The 19,145-nt window shown below is 44.7% G+C and overlaps 1 protein-coding gene across 1 annotated transcript; it reads right to left on the bottom strand.

The window, feature by feature from the left end:
• Window positions 1-2,394: 2,394 nt before the first annotated feature.
• On the bottom strand, window positions 2,395-10,147 carry MAT2A (methionine adenosyltransferase 2A). Its single transcript, XM_085634957.1, has 9 exons — window positions 9,845-10,147; window positions 8,034-8,111; window positions 7,829-7,951; window positions 7,500-7,612; window positions 5,594-5,737; window positions 5,123-5,341; window positions 4,852-5,034; window positions 4,479-4,612; window positions 2,395-3,828 (listed from the first exon to the last, which is right to left on the bottom strand). The coding sequence occupies exons 1-9, from the start codon at window positions 9,936-9,938 to the stop codon at window positions 3,726-3,728; spliced, it is 1,191 nt and encodes a 396-aa protein (XP_085491083.1). The 5' UTR covers window positions 9,939-10,147; the 3' UTR covers window positions 2,395-3,725.
• Between the last annotated feature and the right edge of the window lie 8,998 nt (window positions 10,148-19,145).

Raw genomic sequence — 19,145 nt, 5'->3', positions numbered from 1 at the left:
GGCTGAAAACCCCTTCCATAGCCACGAAAGGGACTACAGGCAGACAGGTGGCCACTGAAGCCCATGGACTTGGCTACAGCACCATGTATGCCTTAACTGGTGCCAAACAAAATACCAGTCCATGAGAGAGGCCAGACATCCCCTGAAAAGCTGAAGTCAACCAGGCATGGCATTTTTTAAGAGCAATTTCATCAACTGGCCTTTACTGAGTCAGTCATGTTGAGACCACAACGAATTGTTGAACCGGTCTGATATGGCTTGGTAAAGGATGGCCCAGCACTTGGGCAACAGTTTCCTACCATGAGTGGGAGAAACTGCCCACTAGGTATGTGGTGTTCAACCACAATGCAAGGTTGGCAGAAGATTCCTACCTCAACTCTCCAGCTTTTTTAAATCGGTTTGATTAGTTTACAGGAACGGATACACAAGGGGAACTGTCCAGCTTTCATTCCTGTACAGGGGAGAAGGAAACCTGCTGGGGGAGGTAGAGGCTCGGACCACCAAGCTCTCCAGGGTAGGCTGGTTGTCAAGGAAATCTTAGTCACCAAGTGCAGGGCGATGGCAGGCGATTGGTCTCATAGGAGCACCTGTGCTGGTCTTGGACCAGGTACCTAGAAGGGCATCTGTTAATGACAGCAAGGTTTCTGAAGAGCCACTTGGCTGCAGGACCTCTAGCAAGATGGTCTTCACTGCCACAGAAGGGAGCAGATGGTCCAAGACCTCAGCTGCCCTCTGCACCAACATAGCATACGCTCCTCTATAAACATGGTAGAGGGGAGAAAGAAAGCAGGCCATAATTTGGAGCAGTCCTTGGACGTCGCCTAGTTTGATAGTCCATTTCCTGATAATGCTAGCCATGTAAAGGGTACAGCAACCCCTCCCAATCTTCCTCCATTCCCAGCTCTTCAGAAGGCAGGAGCTACATCTGCACTGGTAGGTGCAAATTCAGCATAAAGAATGAGGCTGGCGCTGAGCGCCCATTGCACAACTGGGGTATGGACTATTTGTCCATATCCTGAAATTGAAAGGCTGGCCAGCTTATTACTAGCAACAAAAGGTGTTTTAAGGTACTGATTTACAAAGCACCCTCAATTGCCAAAATGTTTAGGGCTTTAAAGTTCAAAACAAAGGAACAACTAACATGAAAGCCACCAAGAATGTTTAGAATTCAAGGGTCTTTGCCACAAACTTACTTTAATAGCAGACCTTTTATTCTGCTTTAATAACAGCTCATGAGGGGAACTGAACAGTCTGGGGACTAAGTTCGGTCTCCTGCAAAAAAAGCAGAACAGTGGGAAAGCCCTGGACTCAAATTGGCTTATAATATGGTATTGCCCTCTCCAGCTGGGGGCTCAATGAGTAATTCGAGCGAAAGGATCACTGGTTGAACTATGTGCAAACCTGTATAAACTGGTTAATCAGACGATTAGCCCAATGACAAGAGACCTTCAAACCTGCTGATAAAATGCTCTATTTTCTTGCATAGTTTTAGTTGTTGTAACCAACGGGGGTGTTTTTAAATTGAATGACTAACTATGCAGCACTAGTTTGAAACACTGCTGATCGAAGCCAACCTTGTGAATTTGCACAAACTTGTCCAGACAAGAAATAATCACTTTATATTTGAACTGTTAGAGATTTTAAAGGTAGCAAAGTTTAAATGGAATGCTTATGTTGCACAAGGCAGGACTAGAGTTGAAGTACATTTTTAAAAGGGAGGGTAACGGACGAAAGCAGTCAGCTTTGGGCTCCGACTGTGCTGACTATTTTAGCCTCTTGTTGCATAATTAGTTGATTCCATGCACTTTACAATTCTAGGGCACATTTGGTTTCATGTCTGCATGAAGTGACATTTATTTTCCACCCTTTCCCTCTTATAGCTGCAATGGTTTTATTTAACTGCACAAAGATATAATAAAAGCCACTAAGACAGTTCGACCTAAGCTACCGCCAAAGCAGATACATTGAATTGTCAAAGCCCAGCAACTACGAGTTCAGCGAAGAGAAGCTTTGCCAACGGAAGCCACAGGCATGTGCTGCTATAAAAAACAATGTAAACCTACCATGTGAAAAGGTCCCCTCCCTTTGACCCAGTGTTCCTCCACCCACACCCCACAATCGGCGCACATAACGCTGCAGTACAGACTTCATTAATACATGTAGGCAAGCTTTTTAACCACTTTTCTCCACTGCCCAGGGGGTCAGACCAGGACAGTTATACCCAACCCTCCCCCCTCCTAAAAAAAATATATCAGGAAAACTCTTATTCCGGCTGGTCGTTATAAACTAAGCAACATACACAGATCATCAAGTCAATGATGGAAATACAAAATTACACAAGTCTCCCTCCCCCCAACCAACTGTTAAACATATAGAAATAAAAACAAGACATTGTTAAAGGGAGAACCTTGCGTTTTATTTAATACTCTTCAGATTGATACTTTTGCTCCCCCCAGAAGAGCCAGACAATTAAAAAAAAAAAAGCCTGAAGGCACCGGTAGCATCGAGCAGCTGGCATAGGAAGGGCATGTAAACAAGCCAGCTTCTCTGTACAACACCAGCCAAATCTGTGCCATCCCCAGCCAGCCGCCCGAGCTGCACCCTCCTTACCGTCCACAGTTCACACCAGCCAGACCCCCTGTAGGTTGGACCCAAGGCTTTTCTGTAGGACACCTTGGCCTACCAGAGAATGCTGGAAACAGTTGAGGAAATCAGGAGTTTTAAAAAAGCTGCCATCTGAGGTTATGGCTACTCTGTACTTGCACCATAACACCCCAGAAACAATAAATTATGCATTTAGAAAAAAGGTTATTCAAGTACAAAGGTATTTCCGTCTCCACCCCGTTTAACCCCGTGTGCTGAAGAAAGTTGGTTTCTCTGTAGCTACACCAGCTCTCTAAAGCACTACTTTGGACCTAGTTTTGATAATGTTCGGGATCTAGTTAAAAAGGCTGTGCGCGGCCCAAGATCTTGTGCAGTGTGAGTTTCTCAAACTTTCTTATAAAGAAAAAAGGAATACTCTGGTATCAAAGTGAGCAGCTACAGACCTCCGGGTATCTCCCACGACTTCTCTGTAGGACATCGGGGGCAACCAAGAGTCTGCCTGGTGAGGAGAGGCAGAGTTCATAAATAGATGTTCAGTTAGTGCTATAAAATGCATAGGGGTCTACAGATTTATCCAGACCCATATATTAAGTACATACTCTAGGAAGGGGAGGGGCAAAAGACAAGCATCTGGCGCTGTGGGGTGAAAGTTCACCCCACATCTTGCTGATACGGGGAGCAATACCTAAAGCGATGTTTTGACAAGCATGACTGATTGTGCAGCAAAGAGATTGAGAGGTAAATTGGATTAAAATAGAAGTCTATGGTCCAACGCCCATTATGGAATCATACACCTTAAGTGAGGGAAGGTAAATGATGGAAGGTAGTCCGTTCGACTGGATCTTGGTCATGGATTCTTATCACATGCAAAGGCCGGAGCTTGGTGCCCTAAAGGCAAAATGATCAGTATGCCCACGTTAGTGACTGCATAAGGAAATGTGTTTAAGTGTAATAGCACAGCACAGACAGGTGGTCCCCTACCCACAGACAAGAGCTACAGCAGCGGCTAACAGGAACAAAGGAGAGAAGAAAGGGTTAGTAGAAGGGCCCTTCCACCACAGATCCTGGAGGCTTCTCTGTAATAAACGCCAACAGGTCTGAGGGGGAAAAAAGCCTAACAATCAATACTTCAGCTTTTTGGGCACTTCCCATGGGAAGCTGTCCCTGCCAAAATGGCCATATGCTGCAGTCCTCTGATAAATGGGTTTCTTCAGATCCAGATCCCTAGAATATACAAGCAAATAATTTAATGCACAGCATTTCTCAGCAAAGCAAACACTAATTCAGGGCAGGCACAAGAAAACCAGTTAGCCACTATGCTGGATGCAAACCCCAAACAAGGTCGCGAGAGAGTAGACCAAACAGCTCCCCATCACTCAAGGACGTTGGACAGGTTTTTACCCCCAGTCAAGGAAACCATGCCACCCATGGCGGCATATTTAATCACTGCCTTGCCCAGGTGACTTCGGAGCCCCGAAGCTCATGCGCTACTTCACTACAATAAAGACTCCCAGAAGTACTACCCTGCTTTCTCACTTCACTATGGCTCTGGACAAGAAAGAAAGTCAAAGCTACACTACAAACTGGTTACTGTATTCAGCTCCTCGCAGTACGGTAATGGTACACCAGGTCTAGCTAGCACATTCATCCGTCAGCAGGAGGAACAATTTGCCATCTATTGTGGGGCACAATAACCAGAGCTACTATTAATGCCTTGTCAGTGCTTTGTGGTATCCCAAGAATCTTCGGGACCCACCCTCGCCAAGAAACACACCAGTACAGTGCATGTTCACTTTCTTCTCTAGATGGTGGCGCCCATTTGCAAACTACCAATATAACTGTTACACACCAGGGGTTCCCACCACACGCATTACCTGACAATGACCCCAGGACGAAGGTCAAAGTTCTTCCTCACAATATCCAGCAGCTCCCGCTCACTCTTCTGAGAGGTGCCGTAGTGGAAGATTGAGATGGAGAGGGGGTGTGCCACACCAATGGCATAGGATACCTGGATAACAGCAAGGGAGCATGAAATTCGGTAACTCCTAAACAAGCCAACAACAGATTTAAATGGAGAAATAATGAGTTCTAAGCACATGGCATTATCACTCGAAGCTATTCTTTTTGGGGGGTTGGGTGTCAAGGACAGCTACCTGTCGGAATTACCATTAGTTAATCCTATATTCCGATAAGCATGTTACTTCCCCGGGCATCAGTTGCAATAACCACCGAATGTAAGCCACATACCTGGACCAGCACTCTCCTACACAGACCAGCTTTCACCAAAGACTTGGCTACCCATCTGGCAGCATATGCTGCTGAACGATCCACCTTTGTATAGTCCTTCCCAGAAAAGGCACCTCCACCGTGGGCACCCCAGCCACCGTAGGTGTCAACAATTATCTTCCTTCCAGTCAGACCTGCGTCCCCCTAAAAAAATAAAACCAGACATTGAAGACTAAGTGTGGTATTCTTTGCAGTGCTGGTCAGCCGTGACTTTATGATCTCGGAAGTTTACCTGAGGCCCACCAATGACGAAGCGTCCACTAGGTTGCAGATGGTAGATTGTGTCATCGTCAAGGTACTTGGCAGGTACAACGGATTTGATCACTTTCTCCTTTAGAGCATCCCTCATCTCATCCAAGCTAACATCCTCGTCATGCTGCACGGACACCACAATCGTGTGTACACGAATTGGGATAACAGCACCACGGTCCTGCATGTACTGCACCGTCACCTGCAAAACACGAAAGTGTAAACTTAAGGAGCATATTCCAGCCACAACGACTCTGAACCCAGAGCTTGAGGTTAAGGATCGGCATATCGCATTACTATAGGAAGACCCAAAACTAAACTGAAAGCAAGACATCCGATCCAGTATGTGGCGTTATCAGGAGCATTGCAAAGCTATCTAGGGTCTCTGCAGAAACACAGGGAGAAACACACAATTAGACAGATCAGCTACGGGCGAAGTTATCAATTTGCTCACCTGTGTTTTGGAGTCTGGCCTTAGCCAGGGCAGAGTACCATTACGTCGCAGTTCTGCCATCTTTGCATTCAGCCTGTGGGCCAAAACAATTGTCAGAGGCATGCACTCGTCGGTCTCATCCGTAGCATAGCCGAACATCAAACCCTGCAAGAAGGATAACATTTTAAATCAAGAGATTGAACGGTAACACGACAGTTCAAAGCAATATAAAACGGTGTCAACCCTGAACTGAAATTGTGACTCAGTCGTAGCAACAAGTGTCCACGTTTAACTCGCGTGTAGTCAATCGTAGCAATATTTCCAGCAGGTGCTCGATAACATGAAAGGTACCGTATAGGGCCGTTTGGGTGTATACATTTCATTCATCTGCAAAGATGCGATACAAACTGATGTGAGCTAGTGGTATGGAGAGTTGTTAAGTAGGGGCAAGTTGGTTACTGGTAAACGTGACGTAATGGGCTTTATGAACAAACCGAGGGAAAATTTCCCTTCAGGTCAAATATATTTTGGGAGTGGGGCAAAATGTAAAACCAGACAGCAGCTGTCAAGCAGGGATGGTTTATTCAAGTGAGGTTGCGATCACGTGGTAATCAGACAGAAAGAAATAAGAAAACCACTGGAGTAATGTGACCCATGCAAGTTGCGTGTAGGGAGCAATTAGGTCCCCTCAGACTGACGTGCCGATACCAATTTGTACAGTTGGTAGGCATCGAGGAGCAGACATACGTGGTCGTGCACGAAAGACTGCAGAGTTTGAGACGAATAAGTTAAGTGCCAGTGATTACCAGACAAAGTCAAGGGAGCAGTAAAATGAGGTAGGGTTAACAGCTGGCTCGATAAGGATTAAACAGCATTAAAGAACCGAGTGGCAAGTACTCGATCAAAGAATGTGTGGTGCAGAGTATAGAGGCTGGTCGGTTCCTGTGGAGAAAATAAACTACATGGACCTGTGCGAAGGAATTAACTTGAGCAGCTGTAGCACAGTAGTACCACGAACCCAGGAAGTTGGCTGTACATGAGAAATCATGATCGACTTTATGTAAATAAGACAATCACCTTTTAAAGGAGAAGCAGCTTTATTCAGCATAAAAGTATAAATCTTAAGATGTAGCTGTGTCTTTGGGAATCAATCTATAATGTTTAGGTCTAACAATAAATTGATTTTTCTAAAAATGAGGATACGCATAATATTCAGCGAGACATCTTAAACCATTGGGCCGCAGTGTGGGGTTTCCGCGCACTACAGAATTGGGTTATTGCATAGCCCACTTTAGCCACCATTTATTTCAGTTAACATTGCTTTGAAATTGAGTTTGCCAACTAGTGTGCCAAGCTGGCCAGTTTGTAACAGAATCTGCATACAATTGCACTATAGAAGTTGCCCGAATTCCAAAACAGAATAAGCACATTTAACTGAAGGCCCCTGCCTCGAGATACAAAGAAAGCAGACTAATGAAGGCAGGCATAGCATACGTTAGCCAGAGTAACGAAGGGACGAGCTCGCTCAAGTGTGGCATTTTGAATGCTTAGTTTAGAAGGATGGCGCTAGTGTAGTTTCCTTAGAAATTCTTAAAAGTTACAAAGACGATTCTGATGCGACTCGAAAATTAACATACTATGGTAACTAACAATTGGATTGAAACGTTAGACGGGGAACTATAGTTTAAATGTAACAATGGAAAACAATACAAATCATACCTCCTGTGTCTTATGCACTTCACAGGAACACAGGCGGGGGGGGGGGGGGGGGGGGGGGGGCGACTATACAAATCACGAGTGCAGAGGGTAATTAAAAATAGATCAAACCAGGTTTTGCTTTTATCGTGGCCCTATGAATGGTTTATAAAATAAAGTAGGCAGTCACAACACAACTGAACGTTTAACAATGGAGGAACAAACTGCTCACCTGGTCTCCTGCCCCAATATCTTCTTCATTTCTGTCCAAATGTACTCCCTGCGCGATATCGGGCGACTGCTGCTCCAATGCGACAAGCACGTTGCATGTTTTGAAGTCAAATCCTGTCAATGAGTAAATGGTAAACATAGTGGAGGTCTGCCGGCAAAAGAACTGTCACGGAACGCTAAAAGATTTCCATTTTAACGAGATTCCCACATCCATTCATGCTAACCTCAAATAATTTTTAAAACTGGAATCAGAGTCACCACAAGAGGACAGAAAGGTGACTTGACACGCCAAATACAAATGTATCAAACTACACCGCAGCACTCACTCACCCTTTGAAGAATCGTCATAGCCAATGTGCTTAATAGTATCTCGGACGACTTTCTGATAATCCACGGCAGCTCTAGAAGTAATCTCGCCAGCAAGGAGGATCATGCCAGTCTTTGCAACGGTTTCTGTGGATGAATAATTTTACTATAACTTCTGACTTTTCTTGCTGTTATGCTGCAACCATCATACACACAAGTTATAACTTACCACAGGCAACTTTGGCATCAGGATCCTGTTTCAAGTGTGCATCCAGGACAGCGTCGCTGATTTGATCACATATCTTATCTAGGAGAAAAACAGTCATAGTCACAACACGTTCGACAGATATAGTAAACTATAGTTCGTAACACTGGTTTAAAATACAACCAGGACCTCCACAGAAACCCTACAAACACCAAGTATCGAAAACCAAGTAGTGAAAGTAACCCTAAAGCATTACTGATAAATGAATAGCATAGTCCTACAATAAAGATGCCAGTTAACTGACCGACCTCTAAAAAGCCCTTTTAAAAAGTATTCCCCTTAATACCAAAACTCAAACAAGGTGTACCAGCCTTCGACAGGCTGGGATAAACTTATGTGCACAAGAATGAAGCACTATAAGGACCCCTCCCGATCACTTCTAGAATGCACTAACATTGAGGTAAATCGGACTGGCACAAACGTGCCTTCATACTAAACTGCGAAGCAAGGACAGCGATTAAACCACTATGCCAGTGTCAGCACAGTAGATTACAGAACCAGGTCAGCTAGGTGCCGCGCGATGCGAAATACTGATATACAAGTCCAATGCTCATAGGGAAAAAGTCTGCAGAAATCATGAGTTGACAGTTTCTCAACCACAAACGCTGCACAGCAATCTCTGCAGCAAGGTCAGCTTGCAGGAGTCCACGCCCGCTGCAGACAAGGCATTGGTCCAATAAGATACTTCAACGACATAGACTAGCCCAGTCACCGAAGGGGTCCCGGACTATGTTTAGCCACAAGGTGAGAACCTTTTACAGTCAAGCTCCAGTCACTCGATACGATATCTGAACCCAGCCAGTTACCAGCCCGTACAGTATGGCCATAGTCCCTACAGAGGGTGGGGCTTTCCTAGCCCTACTTCAAGTTGCCCTTCTGACTCGTGCCACCTAAACCCAGTACTGGCTCTATAGCAATCAGCACTTCAGACTTCATGGAGATAGATTAAACACACACACACCTGCCAACAAACTCTCCAACAATTCAACTCTGGAGCATATACCGTATGAGAAGAGGACAATGAGACAAAATGGGAAGCGCAGCATTAACATAAATGTGATCGTTTTTTTAACACCCTTTTAAAACGTTGGTTCAACCATTTCTGATTAAATGATAGCAACTTTCTAGAGACGAAATACGTTTAACCTTTCAAAAAAAAAAAATAGCTTGGCCCAAAGCAATAACAATTTTAAACTACACTGACCCACTCCCAATAAGGCGTACTATGGAACGTTCTAGATAATTCCACCATCTTCCCGTACACTGTATTATTTAGGCTCTGGGGGAGGGCGGACTTGACGCAGAGGCACATTTCGCCATCTCCTAACATTAACAGAAACAAAGGGCGGCAACCAAAGAAGAACAAATGGTTACAAGCTAAGGAAATAGGGGGCGCGTAAAGACTCAACATGGCCGCATTGAATTGCGCGTGCGTGATACCATCAAACGTTCTTGTTAAGAAGGTGGCGGCTGCGAGGCGGCCATCTATTGGAGAAGCAGGAAAAGACATGGCGCGCGCGCCCTAGAGTGGAGCGCGCTCTCTCCTGCGTCATGGCGCGAATGTTCGGTCGGAGCGCGCCTTTTCGCTATCCCGCAAACCCTCGCTTCCATGGACACTACAAAGAGGACTCAAATAATTTTTCTACGGTGCACAGTTCTAGAAACCACTGCAATTTTTACTCTTTTGACGACGAAACAGTGCAGTCTTTCCTGACATTTAACAAAGAGCCCCTCCGCCTGTCATGGCCGCGTGTCCAGCGCGCGGCCTCACTTACCAGGGTGCCCCTCGCCCACTGACTCGGAGGTAAAGAGAAAGCTGCCTTCGTCGATTAAGGCATCGTGGAAGCCGTTCAGCATCTGTCCGTTCATAGCGGCGGCTCTGTGGTGACAGCAACTGGCAGGGGCACTGGTAGTACGGCCTGACACCAGCAGACAATACCGGCACTAACTCTGCGTGGAGAAGTGAAGTCAGAGTAGCGTCGTGCGCTCTTATTTATAGGCGCCTCGCGTTCGCCGTGACGTCAGACAGCCCACGCGACCCAACTGTAACGAGACTCCACCCACTTTACCTCTGCGTCAGTGGTCCAAACCCCTTTCCTCTTTTAATGCCAGGGACTGTACCATTCAGTGTTCTGTGGGTGGGGATAGAGCATGGCGCTGTGAGTTTAGGTTAATGATGAACTCTATTCGTGTTGTCCCCGACATTTTGGCGCAGTTGCAGATGGATCTTTGAAAGTTCCATTGTCTCGCGTGTCACGGTCTGCTTCGGTCTGTAGAATAATTATTGTTGATCGAGTTTACACACTCTCATGAAGGCAGTGGCTCTCAATATAAAACCGTAGTCACTGAAAGGCAGGTGGTTTTGGGGCTGTTAGTCTGCTTTGTAACAAGTGCCCAGGTTAAGTCACGATGTCTTGTCAACGTACCTGCAAAGTGCAGCAGATATTGGGACCTTTGTTCCCGTGTCCGACTCGTACGTCTAAAAGTCGATGGACTCTTTGCTTCCAAAAGCCGGTGGGGTTGGGAAAGAGTCCGGTTATTGACAGTCACATACATCACGTACTGTTTTTGTCTTTCTTAACCTCAAGTCTACGTCCCATTAAAGTCACCAATACGATTTACTCCCAACCTGTCGATTACTATTCTAAGTATACACCTGTGTTTTCTACTGTTAACGAAAGTGATAGTCGAATTCTGGTTTTACACCGTGAGGCATGTTTCAGTTTTTTGAGGAGTCCAGAAGCTTCACAGTGTTGTAAGCGTGGTATTGTTACTATATGATAAGGTACTCAATTGAAACCAGTGGCGTGCGAGTTTTACACATATAACCGTATAAGTTGTATGTCCATTAAGTTACACACACACACATTCATGCAGCAGGTGCATTAGACACATGAGCTGTCTATTTCACAGGGAGTGGAAATTGTTAGCTGAAAATTTCTCACTGATGCCGGTAGAGCAGTGCCGCACCGGGCGGGAGCTTCATTTGTGGTGAGTTTAGCGTTAAGCACATCGCGCCCCCATATTTATGTATTGCCAGCCACCACTGCTGATCCCTGAAACACTTGCATTGACCATCCAAGTTGTATGGATGCCTTCTCCAAGTGAAGTACTCTTGCACTGTAGCGTGCGCCCAGCGGACCCCCCCTCCCAGGTCCTATTCTTATAGGAATTATTTACAATTAGAAATCGTAATATTTACTAGAGCCGTGTACCGGGAAGGAGGCAGGGTTATGAACGTCAACTCGAAAATTGTTTTTTTCCCCCATTAATGTAATTGTAAACATTGTCGCTTATTGTGTAGCATTCACTACATAATACCCACTTTGAACAAAGGCAATAAAATGCATTGAGTCGGGCAAGCCAACAAATTAGCAGGGAGAGCTGAGTTGGCAACTTGGCATCTAAATAATGCAACAAACGTCATGTGAAAATATGATAGTCTCTTCAAGATTAAAAAACGGTATTTAATATGCAGAAGCGTTTCACCATACCCACACAATGAAATGTGCTTTGATATGTGATAACGAGGAAAAAAGGGGCTTTGCAAAATAAAATATTTGCTTAGGATCACACAATTTGGTCAAATGGGATCTGGGGAAGCCAGGATTGTCCAAGGTTTTCTGTTTTCACAAATATGCAATTCACTCACTAGATGACTACCTCTTTCTCTCCTTTTTAACATTAACACCAAAGGTTTATGCTTTCTTTTTAATAATTCTTAGCACACAATGATCATATGGGTGGCAGGTAGAAGCCACGTTAAAGCTCAGCTCGTTTTGGACTCACGGGACCAAATGCCTCGAACTGAGCCAGACAGAGTCTGTTTTAAGATGAACTCAAGCCTTCAGTGACTCGCCCACCTCAAAAATGCACTTGTAATTGTGCATCATTTAAATCCCCAGCTTGTTACCTGGGAGCTTCGAAAGCAATAGTTGAAGAGATTAGAAGATAGGAATGCCAGGCATACCCCTTTTTTAGGCCACCAGATCGAATTAGTCGAACGGGAAGGCCCAAATGTCAGACTCAAACTACACACATGGCTGGTCCAATTTACCAGTACCCAACCCATAGGTGACAGCCTGTACCATGGTTAAAGTGAGAGTTATAGGTGCTGATCCAGTGCAAACACTAAGCTTGTGCCAACATATTTGTTTTCAAGTCAAGTGGACTCAGGTCAAAGGATACCATAAAGCATTGCACATTATTAAAGGGTAAAATACAATAATTCTAAACATTTACAAATTAACAGGTCAGAATCCCCTATTGCCGATACTATCCATCAACAAACTTAATTTCCAAAGATCTCTATAAACCGCCATACCCATTCTAATGCTGATAGGTATGAGATAATAGCACATATACAACCTGTTTTGCATGGTTTGAAAACATTTTCTTATAGCAGTCAGAGAGATACACAGAAAGGGCTTAAAAGACACCTGGCTGATCCCACAAATACGCCGGTAGACTTTAGACTACCAAGCCTCACCCACCATTGACATTTTTCAGAGCAACTGAGCCAATAGCTTAGATCGTGATTTAACATTTTCTGTGTACTGGCATCTGTTAAGTATCTTTGGGATGCTAGAGAGATAAATATTGGAGCATTTGTATGCCCTAATTTTGTTGTCGGTGATAGATTGTAGTCTTTGTTGAAGCTGTGGACCTTTATTATACGTTTTTCAATTGTTCTAACTCATTTAATGGTATGTTTTCCGGGACCATAGTGTATCTAGCTCAAAGTTGAATGTAACTTAGTCACTATCAGTTAATACGTACAGGGAGTCACAAAATGAGACTAAAGTTCTTAGTGGAGGGGTGGCTTTCACTGAAAAGTAAGCACAGTCAAAGTAAGTGGGCAATGAGAATGGGGATCATTTTCAAGAAATACCCTTTGGCTGAGACATCCTTTAAGGGGGATGGAGACAAAGCTGAAAATGCTATTAACTTCTCATGTACTAAGTGTTCAGTGCTTTATTACAAATGACTTTCTTGATTCCCGAGGTGTGGGCTGTGAGTACTTTACAGAATGCCATCCTGTGGAGTTCTGATAAAATTAAATCCAAAAACCGTAGACATAAATAATAGAATGAATTGGTCTTGGTCTTGGATTGAATACCACAAAGTATTAATAGTATTTCTTTGGTGTCTGTAGTAATATAGGTAGATCTTGCAGCAGTTTGAAAGAAGGTCAGGGACGGTTGTAGTAAGTTGCGGCCTGGGTGCTGGAGTATGTAGCATTGCGGTATTTAACCCGAGACCAATACCATTCTGTTATTTATGTCTATGGTTCATCCAATCTAAAGAATGATAAAATTCTTGCTATTCTGAGATTATAACTATTTATAATCCCCACAAGCCTTGAAAACGCCCCAGCCCCGCAGGCACTCATGGGGCAAAACACGTTTGCTGAACCTATTTTCAACTCGCCATAAAACACAATGGAGGATTATAATACAAGAAAGAAATTAGTACTCAAGCACTCTAAAAAAAAGTCAAAATTTAGTAAATTGAGTTCTATAGACTAGATTGTTTTAATCAATGTTGGTTCAAATGAAGGACAGGAATCAAAGAGCTTATTGTTCCATAGCATATATTCCACACAGAAACAGCCAGCACGTGTTACTTCACAGTGAGGTAACTTCTTCAGGGCTGTAAATACATACATACAAAATAATTTTTACTTCCAATGTATCACAACATCATTCATTACATATTCTTTATGTAATCGAAGTAACCAAGTTAGAAAGTCACAGGAAGAGGAAAACATTCCAAAACCAGCATGTGATAATAGAGTAAATACAGAGACCAAAGAAACATAATAAGCACCCAAAAACAGACCCAGTATGTTTTCTTGTGTGCAAGACCTGTACCAGGAGTCTCACAACAAATTCTCAACATGATTACATTTTCATTAAAATAACTTAAAAGTAATCTGTGTACACCCACAACAAATATCTCAATGTGGAGTTGAGAAAACGTATAATCACAGGCTGTGCTTGGCTATGTTCTCCTGTTAAACCTGTCAACTAGCATTGTGTGGTCAACATGTATATGATAATAATTGTATGTCTTTTGCCATTTAGAATACTGTCCTGAAGGTGTTTATTCACGAACTCACCGAAACGCTGCGTCTACAACTGTTTTCTCATAATGATGTATTTTTAATGAAATGTTTTTATGCTATTGTATACGTAATTGTATTTAATAAATATTTAATGCTCATATATGATCTTTTTTGGCTTTTTTAATTGTAGTGTTGACTTTATGATACTGTATAACTGTAATGTCTTCTCAAATCGGTAACTCCCTGACCACCAGCATTGTTTAAGCCTGTTATTTACCATTATTGTCGCTAGGGACTGATTTGTTTTTAATATGCTGCCCCTGTCCCTGATTGGATTATAAGGGGACCTCCCTTGTTTTTTCCTTATGATATGTAACATATGCATTCATTTCTGGTAGCCTGTGGGGGTGTAGGTAATTGTGGTGTTTCCTGGAGTGCTATTAGTGATAGACAGGTAGTAGCGGTGTGTTTTATACTGGTGTACTGTAAGTGCCACACGAGTGCTGCATGGTCTTTCACATACAGCTTGAATCCAGCATGCAACAAGGAGCATTGTCTTCTAGTTTTGCCAGTACCTATTTGTGCTATATGTTCTTCACTTTATTGTTTTAGTTTACTCATTTTTGTATGTTTACTTATCACAGGCCCATAGAATATGCACTAAGTAATCTAGCGTTCAGCAGGAACAGAAGATTTAGTATTGTGTGTGTACCTTCTGTTTTGTCGATGTGTAAGTACTTATAGTGTATGATTGTAGGGATCCCCAGTCTTGACAAAAGACACGGACCCCAGGTGGGACCACAGGCTAAAAAATGAAGACCTGCCAGTTGCAGTAGTAATAATCACTCCTTTGCCTCCCTTCTGTTTTCTAACCATTTCCCTGCCTACCCAACCAATAAAGGTAATTCCTATGATGAGGAACCATGATTTTTATTCTTTGCTCAGGATCCCATTCCCCACACTCCATCCATAAGCACTTCCTGCGAATACAGGAAGCCTGCCTGCCAATAGAGGATTCTTTGGCAAGCAATGACAGTCAATGATGAAGCATGACACCCAGAGTGGTCTGTTAGGCAATTTTTTGAAATTCTTTATAGATTCTCAGGTCCTATCCATATCTGATGTCATGCAGGTACTCAAGGGCCCCCCATATTTACAGTATTACCCAGGCGTGGACCTCATTCCCTTGTATCTCGTTTGCTTTTTGTGATTTATATTGTACTTTGGGAAGATGCAAATGTAGACAGCCCATCCATTCCTGTTGTTTCCTCGACCCCCTTGTATAAGGGGTTCATAGGTAGAGGATGAAATCTGTTCAGATGGAGGTGGTGTAGAGGTTCTATCTGCTATCCGTGTGTGATATCAGGGACAGGTACAAGAGGTGCATTGTTCCTAGTCTGTGATGTGAGTGGTGTTCAAGGGGGTTGTTGGTCCTTGGCTTTGGTTTAACCGATGTTCAGGTACATGTGCCATGGTGCGCTGTGGGAGTGTTATTAGTGATGTTTAGAAACAGTTTTTTTTTGGTCTCTGGGGATGTTGGGATGCAGGTGACATCAGCAATAGAAAGGTACTGATCGTGTGATGGTCCTAATGTGTGATGTTTGACTACAGGTGTTGTGGTGACCCATGAGAGTGAGGTCAGTGATGTTCAGTATGTGTGCTGTGATTATCCATGAGAATGATATCAATGATGTTTGGATAGAGGTGCTGTGGTCGTCTTGGAGGTAATAATAGTGATGTTTGGGTACAGAAGGTTGAATGGTGGTCTCTGGTGATGAGATTAATGATGTTCAGGTACAGTTGGCGAAGTGGTCCCTGGGGTGACATCAGTAATGTATGGGTTGTAATGTGTTGGTCGTCCCCTGTGGGGGTGATATCAGTGAGTTAGTGTGGTGATCCCTGGAGGTGATATCAGTCATGTTCAGGTACAGCGGGTGGTGTAGCAGAGTCTGAAGACGAGATCAGTGTTGTTCAGGTGGTGTGTGATGGTCCCTGGGGATGAGATCAATGATATTCAGATACAGATGCAGTAGTGGCCAATTTAACATTTTCTGGTGACAGGTGAGATGTGCAACTTTATTCCCCCCCCCCCCCCCCCATAGGGAAGAGTGACCCATATTAGCAGGTGATGCCTTCCGGTGATATAGGTGATGAACAAGTGCACGTGGTATTGTGTTCCCTGAGGAGGAAGTCAGTGATTCGTTTGTAAAAGAGAATGCGCAAAGTTTTGGTCTGACCGTGAACAGCATTATTACAGGTCTGAGTTCTGAATACTAAGAGCCTTGATTCCACATTGTGCCTTTTTCATCCACCACCAGACACTCCCTGCCTCTTCATCTCACTCTTGCAGGTTCTTTTTCATCACTGCCTTCTTTATGTGTCACTGCCGTTTACTTCCTCCTTCCTGCCGACTTTTGTGTCCCCCCCCCCCCAAAAAAAATATGAGAGCTGGTGGGTCCCAAATGCAAGCAACGGCACTGGAGGCGGTATCAAAGGTTGAAAGATGCACAGGCGCACTTGGCGTGGTTTTCTTTTAAGCGGGAGCATCAGTGATGTCACCTATGATGTGCACATACTACACAAGGTCACCTATACGTTTCGTTGATAGCGGAACACATTTCTGCTATTAATGAAACGTACAACCAGGTGACGGTGCCCGTGGGGGTTCCAGGTATGTTTTCAGCAGGTGGCCTGATGTTGCTTTGGGTCCTATCAGTAATAGACAAGCGGAGTAATCTGTGTTGCGCTGTGGCCGGGACACCGAGGCTGAGGCTCCCTCACAAGGAGATAAATACGCGCTGCGTCAGGCGGGGATTTGTCGCCCTTTGCCACGGAGCTGGTCAAGGTGCACTTCCGGGGCAGTGAGCAGCGAGAGTTTCAGCCGGGTGCTTTGCAGGCGCGCAACACCCATTGGACTCAAAGGGCTTCAGCCCCCCCGTCGTGTGTGGCAGCCCAGGATGAGACAGTTTCCCGGGCACACACACAGCCGCACCCGAGCACTTCACGGGTCTTTAAAAGACCATTTGCTTGTTAATGAGGCCTCGCTGTTGTTTCACCCCTTATAAAAGCACCTGCAGCCCCACTCTGCCTATTGCTTAAAGATTCAGCCACCCCCCGAAATTTTTAAACCCCCCCCCCCACGTAATTTGACTCTAGTTGCGCCTCTGGTGCTTTGTGATACATTATAACAACTCTGAAGGGCGCTAATTGATGACAATGCTCGCGATTATTATCCTCGTGTTAATTATAATATTTTGATCCCTGGAGGATTAGTTGACCCGCGACCCCTGCTTTACATTTAGTGCCTTAGGCCAGCTCGTTGAGACTATCTGGGCGGTAATTTTGTTTTTTGTACATATGCTACTGGACACGGAAAACCATGCGTCAGAATAAACCTGGACTGCTCAGCAAACGCAAACCCCGTTGAGCCATGTGCCCCGGGGCTTAACTACCTGTTGTTCACAAACAGATTACTGAAGCAGACGTATCAACTCAATGGGCACCCTTACAGGCTGGGCGCGTGGAGTCCAGCAGCAGCCTTGCGCTGCCCACTGCCGTATCGGCCTCGTGCCATCGGGGTGCACGCAGGGGTCCGGGGTCCGGGTGGACCTACAGGGATTCGCTGCGAGTCTGACCTTCTATCCGCACCAGACACCGCCACTTTCCACGGTATGACTATGAGATAACTGGACACTAATGGGATTCTCGAAACGCAGGCAATGGAACATGCCCTCGGGTCCCTCCACACCCGCTGACGCTAGGCCTGCACGCGCTGCTGGCTGCCACTTTTCCCTTACGTCTGACCATAAACAAGCATTGGCATAGCCAATAGGTCTCGCCTTTGGGACCTTATAAGTGTTTAGCCATGCAACAGTTGCATAACTAAACACTTATAAGGTCCCAAAAGCGAGACCTATTAGCTATGCCAATGCATGTTTTAACTGCTGTAATCTATTGAAGCCTCATGGAAAACATCAAAGCGGCCGTGCGCCGCGAAAGTGATCGCGATCAAAAATCAAAGCGGCCGCGAAAGTGAAAGTAATCACGGTAAAGCGCGACGCACGCGCCCGCGCACATGCACTGTAGCTCTAGGCTGGCCGGGTAGCACTTTTTGGAGCCCTCACAAAATGTCTCGCCAGACCAGCACATGCGCTGGGTCAGGCGAGACCTAAAAAGGCACATGTCACTTGGGCAGCAGTTACGAGCAAACAGAGCCAGGCTAGGCACTATAAGCACCACTGCAAAATCATCTGCAGTGTAATGCCAAATAATGCCTTATGACAGTGATGCAATACCGAATGGTGCCACCCACCCTTGCAATGTTTGGAGTTCACGAAAGTTTACATAGGCTGCCCACCACACAGATAGACAAATGCCTTGGATCGAGCAAACTGGTCTCTACGAGGTATTAAACTCGATATTCTGGGGCCATACTCAAGTTCAAGAATGTACAGGGTGACAAGAGGGGGCACGACAGAGGCTGGAGCAGCACCAAACCCTCATATCTGTTTTTGTTCTGCGGCCAATTAGTATGGTTGCCTAAGTTAATTCACAGAGTTCACTTACCACCTGAGCACTGAATGTTCTCATACCCTCCCATTCAGCAATTTACCCTATAAAAGTGACTCATATATATTATGAAACGCAGTAGCAAAGAATGCAAAAGCACAATAGAGCTGCACAGCACCCTTCCTCATTGCAGGGCTTATCATAAGCATAGCAGAGCTGCATTATGCCTCGTGCAATCCTTCCTGAAAACCGTTCTGAATGAAGGAAATATGTTTTATTGAGCGCACCAGTTGCCCATAGGACATCGCTGCACTAGCCACAGATTAGCCTAACCAAGAAGCAATGGAAGTCAGGCTATTTACATATGGGGAACCTGCTTTTAAAGTTTTTCCAAAGACAGGTGTTTCTCTGAGACAAAATACAAGAGAGTTCCAGAGTGTAGGTGCTGTGAGAGAGAACGTTCTGCCTCCCTCCATTAGGAGCCTAACTTCTGGAACCAC

Source organism: Triturus cristatus, chromosome 11, assembly GCF_964204655.1.
Source record: "Triturus cristatus chromosome 11, aTriCri1.1, whole genome shotgun sequence".
Taxonomy (NCBI): Eukaryota; Metazoa; Chordata; class Amphibia; order Caudata; family Salamandridae; genus Triturus; species Triturus cristatus.
Note: the sequence above shows the minus strand (reverse complement) of the source record. Positions and strands in the feature narration are given on the sequence as shown.

What these genes read in the sequence shown, in the direction of transcription:
- MAT2A (XM_085634957.1), bottom strand. Translation starts at nt 9,938, where the DNA reads ATGAACGGACAGATGCTGAACGGCTTCCACGATGCCTTAATCGACGAA. An exon ending in TCGTCATTGGTGGGCCTCAG is followed by an intron (nt 5,035 to 5,122) that starts GTAAACTTCCGA and finishes TTATTTTTTTAG; the next exon opens with GGGGACGCAGGTCTGACTGG. An exon ending in CGTCCTGGGGTCATTGTCAG is followed by an intron (nt 3,829 to 4,478) that starts GTAATGCGTGTG and finishes TGTATATTCTAG; the next exon opens with GGATCTGGATCTGAAGAAAC.